This window comes from Triticum aestivum, chromosome 3D (genome assembly GCF_018294505.1).
Source record: "Triticum aestivum cultivar Chinese Spring chromosome 3D, IWGSC CS RefSeq v2.1, whole genome shotgun sequence".
In the NCBI taxonomy this organism is placed as follows: domain Eukaryota; kingdom Viridiplantae; phylum Streptophyta; class Magnoliopsida; order Poales; family Poaceae; genus Triticum; species Triticum aestivum.
In genome coordinates, this window is record NC_057802.1 from 482,270,249 (window position 1) to 482,279,380 (window position 9,132).

At 45.5% G+C, this 9,132-nt stretch overlaps 3 protein-coding genes across 3 annotated transcripts; 2 read left to right on the top strand and 1 right to left on the bottom strand.

The window, feature by feature from the left end:
• Positions 1–373: 373 nt before the first annotated feature.
• Positions 374–1,530, top strand: LOC123079845 (uncharacterized). The gene is made up of 3 exons (XM_044502667.1): positions 374–808; positions 935–988; positions 1,073–1,530. Exons 1-3 carry the CDS (start codon positions 515–517, stop codon positions 1,304–1,306), a joined length of 582 nt encoding a protein of 193 aa, XP_044358602.1. The 5' UTR covers positions 374–514; the 3' UTR covers positions 1,307–1,530.
• On the bottom strand, positions 1,464–5,835 carry LOC123079844 (sorting nexin 1). The gene is made up of 11 exons (XM_044502666.1): positions 5,676–5,835; positions 5,420–5,554; positions 4,092–4,227; positions 3,820–3,953; positions 3,361–3,432; positions 3,072–3,231; positions 2,693–2,826; positions 2,511–2,579; positions 2,320–2,399; positions 2,029–2,089; positions 1,464–1,937 (listed from the first exon to the last, which is right to left on the bottom strand). The coding sequence occupies exons 1-11, from the start codon at positions 5,685–5,687 to the stop codon at positions 1,728–1,730; spliced, it is 1,203 nt and encodes a 400-aa protein (XP_044358601.1). The 5' UTR covers positions 5,688–5,835; the 3' UTR covers positions 1,464–1,727.
• A 1,893-nt stretch (positions 5,836–7,728) lies between these two features.
• Positions 7,729–8,791, top strand: LOC123079846 (proline-rich protein 36). The gene has a single exon (XM_044502668.1). It carries the CDS (start codon positions 7,925–7,927, stop codon positions 8,561–8,563), a length of 639 nt encoding a protein of 212 aa, XP_044358603.1. The 5' UTR covers positions 7,729–7,924; the 3' UTR covers positions 8,564–8,791.
• Positions 8,792–9,132: the final 341 nt, after the last annotated feature.

Consider the following 9,132-nt stretch of genomic DNA (forward strand, 5'->3'; position numbering starts at 1 on the left):
CGAGAAATCGAGCGGCGCGGTGGGGAATTGGAGGGGAATGAGGCGGCGGGAGGATAGGGTTTCGACCCGCATCTGCCCCGCAAACCTGCGGTTATAGTGGCTCGGGGGTTGCGTTTGCGGGCTGCGGCAAAAAAAATTACGGGTCGGACACCGATGCGGGCTCTGGTCTGGCCAGAAAAATGGGCCGAGCCTGTATAATCGCCGGAATTATGCGGGTTTGCGCCGGATGCGGGTTCTGCTAGAGTTGCTTTTAAGGGGTACCCTTAGTTAGTTAGTTGCTCTCGAGGAGCCCCATATCTTAATAAATTTTAGAGGACGCGGTCGCTAGTTGCACGCTGAACCACGAGACAAGAAGAGGCCCCGACCAACCAAAAAAATTGTCCGGGCGGCACCGGCTTGTCCATTCATTTCTCATCCCCGCAGGTTAATCGGGTGCACCCATTAACCGGCACTGGTATTGTGCTCTCTCAAGCCTGAATCTCCATCCTGCCTCCCTCCCCAGAAAGAAAAGAACATGGCGGCTGCGACTGCAAGGCAGCTGTTGGTCCACAGGATCACTACCTCCTGCTCCTCAGGGACGCTTCCCAAGCACACTTCCAGCAGCCATGGCCGCTCTGCTTACAGCTCCATGTGCTTCAACAAGGCCGAGAAGCTCCCCAGTTTCAGGGCAAGAGTGTCCGTGAAACCGCCGCGCGCCGTGCCGGGGAAGGGCGGCATTGTGCCGGCCGACGATGACGGGGTCAGCCTCGGCACCGTGAAGCTGCCCGCCAACATCGACGTCGCTCGGTTCGAGGGGTTGCTCTTTCAGGTCAGTAGTAAGCATTTCTGGTCTTCTCTCTCAGCTTAGGCCTTCAGGTGAACTGCTTGGTGTATTAGTACAATTCAATACACCCAGGTAGAACTGATGTTTACGTTGAACCTGTTTGTCTGACAGTGGGGAAACAGTCTATGCCAAGGCGCCATGTTGCCACTGCCAGTGCCTATCAAGGTAAGGCGACCCGAGAGCCGGCGATATGGTTTGATATACTTCTGATTTCCTCAGCTGATACTGCAATTTTCCATGTGCAAACAGGTGGACAAGGTGGAGGGCGGGATCAGGCTAGGGTTCATCGGGATCGACGACGGCGCGACCTCGCTGCTGGCCTACATCGACTGCCTGGTGTCTCCGGCGACCGATGGCTCTGGGTTTGTGTTCCGAGCAATCAGGAACGGTGCTATGAAGGACATGGAGCCGCCTGGGGAGCCCCGGATCATGAGGAGCCTCCTCATGGCGCTTCAGAAGTCCATCCAGATTGCGCGAGTTTGACAAGCCTGTTCAGATTCTGCAAGTTTGACACTGAAGAAGGAATATGATGCAGCACGATTGCCTTTCTCTGTTGATACAATTTGTAATCCCTATTTTTCAAGGTCTCCTTTCATGTTCTCTTCCAAGATAAAGATATAAATTCCATTAGAGGAAGTAATGCTAAACAACTCCACTGTCTTCTCTTTATTCATAATATAATATTTCCTGAAGGACTTCAACAGTTAGACTAATTGGTCGAAAATTTGAGTTACAGAGTACACACGCACACGGTAAAGAAAACATGTCAATATAACAACTGGAGCATTGCCAACCGTCACTTTTAAGTATACATGAACCACTGTCAAATTGGGCTGGAAAAAATCAGCCTAAAACTCAAAGGGCCAACCACTATCTCAAACACAACGGGCAAACACAGTTTCGATTATGAACTGGAACACGCCTCTAGCTTTGGGAGGATGCTGCGCCACGCATCAGCGATGTCTTTAGCTAACTTTGCTTGACCTTTCGCAAACTCATGGAATGCAAGTCCAATATCAGCTGTTTTCTGCTCCTGGAATCGTGCAAGCTCGTCGTTCATTACACTAACTATGTGCTCGTACCTCTTCGTAGCCTCCTCACTGGCTGCTTTCAACTGCGTTTATTCACAACAAAACACCGGTCAAACAAATTATCCATTCACAATTTCTGCTCGCGCGATATAGTTCCTTAAAAGTAATACTTACCTCACTGAACTCAGTTTCCGACTCGGAAAACTTCTCAGGGTTCATGAACTTCATCTTTTCACTGCAGTAAGAATACGATGAGAAAATTTCCAGGTAATAGTGCAAAATAAACATGAGATCGACACAAGGATTACCCCTGTGTTGTGCTAAGAGATTAGAGATTTGATTATTTGACTCTGGAATTTTCAAATTGGTAGGGCCCAGTTTTTATTAGTTATTATCCTGAAAGGTGAAAGAACTCCGCCATGCCACTAAGCACGAAATATGGAACTTGCAATATGCAATACATACAGGTTAAGCTCTTTATACTTCCTCTCCTGGTCCAAGTCAAAGTGCTGCCTGAAAGCATTGGCTCGATCAAGCATAGTGGCCTGCCATGACCATGAGAAAATTAGTCATGACCTCAATTTGCTTTGACATTTCTTCAACATTATAAGAAATTATCTATTTGCAGTTAATAGATGGAAGAGAAATAAACTCACCTTTATTGACTGCACAGCACGCACATAATCTTTCAAAGGTTCTTCAAAGTTAAAGAGAAGGTTGTCTGCCTGTAGTAACAGCATATCGACAGCATTAGGTAATAGAAGTACTAACTACTAAATGAATGGCCATATGGTATTTAAAATGAAAAGTGGTACAATCCTAACAGGTTACTGATTACCTCTCTTTGCAGCTTTATTGACAACATTTCTGACTTCGAACCAACTTCAGAAAACACCTTCTCCAACGAATCCCCTTCGCAGGCGCCTAAAAGCTTAATCGCTTTCCCAAAGTCCGCCAAAGATTGCCCAAGTTCTAATGAAAGAAAAACAGAATGGTGAAATTGGTCTTGCAATCCAGTTTAACACCACATAACCAAGAGCAAGTTGAGATATTGTTAATGGCCTCCGAACCGCAGCCTTGTGCTCATTATGATACCATGCACCAGGTCATCTAGTTCTATCTTTTTGGAAAACCAAATTTTTAACAAACACAACATTTTACTGCTATTTTACATCAGGGATGAACTCAAGAAACTTTTTTTAGGATCAAGATATTACCTCTGTGCCTTTTTACAAGGCGAAATGCTTGTTTCTGGGCCTCTGCTAGATGATTTTCTAGCTCAAATATATAATGTTTAAGCTTCTCATATTCAGGAGTAGATTCTTCCACTGGCTTTTCTTTTCCCAGAACAACATCACTGACCTTTGACTGTACATCCTACAGAAATCATTACCAACTATTAACCAGTAACTGCAAATTCAATATTAAGAAAGGAGAGGGGGGGGGGGGGGGGGGTTGTATCCAGTTATATCAAGGACATCTTACTGGGCAATGAAGAAACCATACCTTAAACATCTGTATGAAATCTCCCGGCTTCTTAAATATACCAGTCTCATAAGACCTTGCTCTATCCATTTTCTGTTTCATGCACGCAAAAAACAAAGCAATAACATGAGCTGAAAGAATGCCATCAGCAACTGGAGTTTCTGGTGAACTCTTATCAATTATGCAGTGAAATTACTCTTATTTTATTTAGTTCCTTGAAAATTTCAGTGCTACAGCAATAATGATCAAATCACCGGATGACGAAATATATGCCAGTCGGACCAAGAGTTACTTGATTATTAACAGGTACCTAAGTGAACAATATGATAAGACTACAGTAATACATGCAACTTATAATTCCTATGTCAAATTTATCTGTAACATAGCTGTGAAGAATAAAAAAACTTTCTAACATTAAATAACTATATAGATTAAAATTTATCAAGTAATTGTAGAACTCAGCTTATGCAAATACTTCACCTCTTCATCTGCCTGCAAAAATGTCCTCAAATCTTCGCTTTGCTTAAGTTCAGGGTGTGAAGCTAGTCTGTTGATGAATAGGTCCAGAGCTTGGCGCCTCAATTCAATGAATTCTTTGCTAAACCGGAATTTCTCTAAGAATAGAGCAAAGAAACAACAGTTCGGTAAGCAATAAAACACAATATTGGCACTAAAGTGGTCCGTACATTTATGTTACTCTGCAGGGAATATATGGGATAGATTGATGATAAAATTACAATTTGTCATATTACCAACTGCATTCTTCTCTGGAAGAGGAGGTATAAAAATGCCTTTGTACTTCTCAGCTAGCCGATCGTGCAGCCACTCAAAATCACTATAGCGTCGGATAACAATTTTCTCTGCTCCCTCGAATTCAGGTAGGTTAGTCTACAGAGGTAAATATTAGCAAATTAGTAAATCAATAGCAGCACAATCAGCATATGGCCAAAAAGGAATAAATATATATCTTCTCAAGGAATTAAATGTGATACAGCTCCTAGATAGCATGCAAGCACAAGACAAATATGGAGAATGAAAAGTAACACGAGTGCTGGAGGTCAATTCAATAGGCTAAACTAATGGGTGTGAATTAATGATAGAACAGTACACACAAAGTGTCGTCAATTGGCGGTTTACACAATATTGCCATGTCATTCCGTGATCATCTTTGTTAGCATACGAACCAGTAGGATCCAGAGTCTAATGGTGCGGGTCACTACAATCTTGCTGTGTTGCTTGAATGAATTAGAAAACTCACCTGTATTTAAAGTATGTTAAGTATACAGACAGATTTAGTCATGAATTGGTGTGAGCAATGCAACAGATGGTGCTTCCTCATAGAATCATTTAATTATGGAACTGAAGTATTTCCTCTTTAAGCGAAGAATTTTTTTTTTGTGCTCCTTTCTTATTCAAACCATGCAGGAGGGCTACATATAAATATATTAAGAAAGGCTAAGTGTACAACATAGTTGAAGGGTTACAGCTAGACAGTCAAACCGACCACGCCCAAAGGTGATCAAAGGCAGGAGAGTGACCAATCCCTCCATCAGAGCTGGCACTTGGCACTCGACCGAGCCCTCGAAAAAATTACGGAGACCGTGACTTGGTTATTGAAGATTCTTTGTGTTCCTTCCATATAATCGACTCCCATTGTCCTGATACTCCATAGCTGCTCTCTATTGCGACTTCATGACAACATTCAGAACTGTTCAATGTCCTGTAGTTTTCTTTCGTCATACTTATAGCTCTACTAATTAAAGAAAATATTTTAAGGGCTTTCTAGTACCCACTCAAAGGCCATAAGAGTGTGCACACCACTGAGTTCATTAATTACTCGACTGTTACTAATTTCCAATGTCGGATCTAAATTAAGAAACCAGAGTCCATAAATCGAGCTCCGCTGTTCCAGCCTGACTGACACATATAGCGGGCGAAAATCGCTCCAGGAATTGGCATCACCGAACGGACATAACCAAACAATCAATTCGAACAGAACCACAGTAAAAACTACTGAATCTGGACCAAATCGAAGTAACCGGCAGGTCGGGCACTTGGAACAGAGAACGAGTCAGATGACCTTGGTGATGACGCGGTAGGAGATGTAGGACTGGACGCCGGTGCCCATCTTGACGGGATCCGTGACGCAGATCGACAGGAACGGCGCCCCGGCCGCCGCCCCGGGCGACCGCGGGCTCTGCGACTGGCTCCTCTCCTGCGAGAGCGCGCATGGGTAGATAGATTCAGTGGAAAAAACAAATTACCGGCCGAGCGCGCGAGTGGGCGGCGGCGGGGCGGAAGAGGGGCGGCGGAGGGGGCAGGGCGTCGGAATTTACCGCGGAGATCATGACGGCGAGCTTCCCCTGCGAGGCCTCGTCTCCTCGTTGCGGCACGGCGAAGCTACGGGAACGAGGAGAGAGGGCGACTTGGGAAGAAAACGAAGAGGATTCTCTTTTTCTTATTTTTTCTTGTGAGCGATTTTGTTGGTTACGAGATTACTGCTGGGACGTCGATGTACCTGGGCCCTGAGCAAATCCGTTTTAGCCCAGCTCCGCGGCTAATCGGCCTGCCACAGCTCGCGATTAAGACAGGCCCAGCTTGCTTTTTCCTGATAGTCAATATATGGAATCAATATTCTTTGCGCCTCCAAGAAAAAATGTTTTTATCCCAAAAAAGGTGTTTAATTGTGCTTCTAATAGTTCAGACTTCGTTCCTGTTTCGACGGTGTGTTGAGACGTGGCGGCAATCTCTTCATTAAATAAGTGCTTCCGAACTTATTCCTATTCTGACGATGTGTTGTTTGCCATCGGCGGGGAGTGAGTAGAGGTGGGTCTTCGCCGGTTGAACCTTTGGTTCACCCGTGAGGTGTTAGTTCATTTGCACAATAGAGACTGCTTTTCCTTTCTCGATGACAGCGAGCGTTGCTTTTCTTCATCATCGAGAAACTCTCTCTAACCCTAGGACCTTGATGTCATGGGCAAGGTGCGCTCATTGCCCAAACAGCCCAGAGCGTCGAAGTAGTTTCAAAAAACTGAAGGAGAATTCACTTGGTGAAGTCCTCGTGGCAGCATTGATGACTCATTGCTACAACGGAGTACTTTGCCATGTGAGTGGTTCTTGTAGACAGCATCTCGTTGGAAGTTACAAGTTACTATTTTACTATCTTGCAGGGGCCTCTACAGTTGTTCTTTTTTATATGAATACAACATTCTGTTGTTAGAAAAAGGTTCTTTGCAATCAAATAGGAAAATTCTCTGAGAATTTGAGATTGCTAACCACATCTGTTTTGAAGTATATTATAATTGAAATTGCCATGGTCTTTGTTGTCAATCCACAATTTAATTAAATCAAACTAATATAATGTTAGAATCAGTCTCTTTCCCTTTTCTTTGGTTCTCTTACATCTCCCAATGTCATTTTTTCTTGATGTGTAATAGTTTTTCTAAAAAAACATGAATTGTTCTTTCTTACTTGTCGCCATATGAGTTATTGTCGTTTACATCTCTCTCTCTTTCTCTCTCTCTCTCTCTCTCCGCTACCCAATTTCAGCTACCTTTTTCTAGGGAGCACAAATCAAATAAACTCTTCTTTTTCTAAGGAGCACAAATCAAATAAACTCTATACTGAATTGAGCCTAGGTCAGATGGTTAGTTTCTTTGTGGTGGAACTAGCCTACCAGAGTTCAAGTCCTAGACTTGACATTGATGATCATAATTTATAAAACTAGTTTAGTCTTTTTGGTAATGTTCGTTCAGTGGGAGGAGACGTCTCCATTGACTACGGAGGCGCCTATGGTGACTTCGTCAATCAAGATGTGATGTCGGCTCAGTATTTTGGAGATGTGTGTGTACGTTCATATAAGTGAGTGTTTTGTGTTTGTATGAGCGCACACGTTTGTACTGTGTTAAAAATAAAACTTAAACTGTAAAGCAGGCCAGGAAGACACATTCGAGCATATCTATTACAACTAACTTGTGTGTTTATTTTATTTTTCTAGTTCCAACCCCCATGCTCAGGCTTATAAAAGGAACGCTCACTATTGCACCTTGAATCAAATACTCCTGAGTTTGTGATCAACATCCAAAGTTCGAAATCATACTCGCCTCAAGTTCGTTTTACGACATATACAAGTTTTACAGTTTTATAAATTGAAATTTCCAGACTATTTGTTTCGCCGCATTCTCAAAATGTGGGAATAGAAAGAAAAATAAATAAAGTTGAAGTGACATCGCCTAGTGCATAAGCGTGTCTAAGCGCCTTCTAAGCACTGTCTTTTGCAACAAACGGTTGTACAAAGAATGTAACAGAATAAAAAGAATGTAACAAAAAAAACTCTGAATCCCTGCGGTGAAAGTACTGCACGGATCTGAAAACCCCAGCAGCATAACCTTGGTGGCTCCGTTCTTCCCCAAAGGGCAGCAGAGTCCAACAAACCCGCGGACCCACCGAAGTACGCGCCGGCACGCATCCCTCCCCTACTGCGCTGCCGGATCGCCGCCTCCCCACCGGTGACGTGCGCCGTCAATCGCAAATACGGCGCCAGACGTTACACCGCCCGCCCGCACAGCCTCGCCTCGCGCTCGCCATGGATCGCGCGCGCCACAAGAGCTCGCCCAGCTCCGAGCGCTTCCTCGGCGCATTCCTCCCCCGCGCGGCCGCCGGCGACCAGCCCGCCTCGGCGGCCTTCGAGCTCGACGAGGACGACCTCTTCGGCTCGGGGGTCGGATCTCCCGAGCGGCCGCAGCCGCCGCCGCCGCGCCGGCCCTTGTTCATCTCCTCCTTCCGCACCGCAAACCCTAGCCCCCGCCTCCGCCGCCCGCCGGGGGGCATCCTCGAGGCCCTCCCCGAGCGCCTCGGGCCTCTCTCGCCGCCCCCGTCCGCCTCGACGTCACCCGCGTCTCCGGCGACGGCCCTTCCGCGCATGATCCCCGCCATCCCCCGCCCGGCGCCGGCGCCGGCGATGCAAATGCCGCAGTCCGCGCCGGTGAATGTGCCGGTGGCGCGGATGCGGCGACCGCCGTTCGAGGCTTTCGCGAGTGAACCCGATGAGGAGGACGAGGACGAGGAGATGCTGCCGCCGCACGAGATGGTGGCGCGCTCGCGGGCGCGGGAGTCGCCCATGACGACCTTCTCGGTGCTGGAAGGCGCTGGGCGCACGCTCAAGGGGAGGGACCTCCGCCAGGTACGCAATGCCGTGTGGCGGAAGACCGGCCTGCTCGATTGATCCATTGCGTTTGCATTTGGTAGCTGCCTTCGACCAGTCATTGAGTTTGTGTGTTTGAATTATTTTGTACATTACGCGTGATCAGGTGTTAATTTTAGCTACACCTGTAAAAATGTGTGTTGTATCACTCACCATTACGGCATTACTCTTATTTATGAACTCTTTATTTGAGCTGTCATTAGACATTGAACTATTTGGTATGGATTAAGATAATTGTGTTCTTATGGATGTTTCTGTGTTAATTTGCCCCAAGAGATATGGTTTATCAATCCTTACTATGGTTACATTCCGAAAGTATGTAGTTTTAACATCGAACAATGTAAACTTGGGCATATTTTGAGTTATTGTGGTGTAGATTACTTTGCACTGCACTTATGGAGTTGGATGCTTTACTCGAGCTTGTTAGCTACTGCAGCTTTGTTTGGTGAAGACGATAGTTTTGCAGTTCTTTTTGCCGATGTGATTCTGCAAACTATCCATCGTTTATCGTATTTGAGGTCACGCATAGGACATGGAAATGGATCATGGGTGCAATGTTGTTCAGGTGTTATAAATTTTACTGCAATTGA

Coding starts and splice junctions, on each gene's coding strand:
- LOC123079845 (XM_044502667.1), top strand. CDS start 515: ATGGCGGCTGCGACTGCAAGGCAGCTGTTGGTCCACAGGATCACTACC. Junction 809..934: donor TCGAGGGGTTGCTCTTTCAG/GTCAGTAGTAAG, acceptor TTTGTCTGACAG/TGGGGAAACAGTCTATGCCA. Junction 989..1,072: donor CACTGCCAGTGCCTATCAAG/GTAAGGCGACCC, acceptor ATGTGCAAACAG/GTGGACAAGGTGGAGGGCGG.
- LOC123079844 (XM_044502666.1), bottom strand. Junction 3,232..3,360: donor ATTTCATACAGATGTTTAAG/GTATGGTTTCTT, acceptor TGATTTCTGTAG/GATGTACAGTCAAAGGTCAG. Junction 2,827..3,071: donor CCTTGTAAAAAGGCACAGAG/GTAATATCTTGA, acceptor TTCTTTCATTAG/AACTTGGGCAATCTTTGGCG.
- LOC123079846 (XM_044502668.1), top strand. CDS start 7,925: ATGGATCGCGCGCGCCACAAGAGCTCGCCCAGCTCCGAGCGCTTCCTC.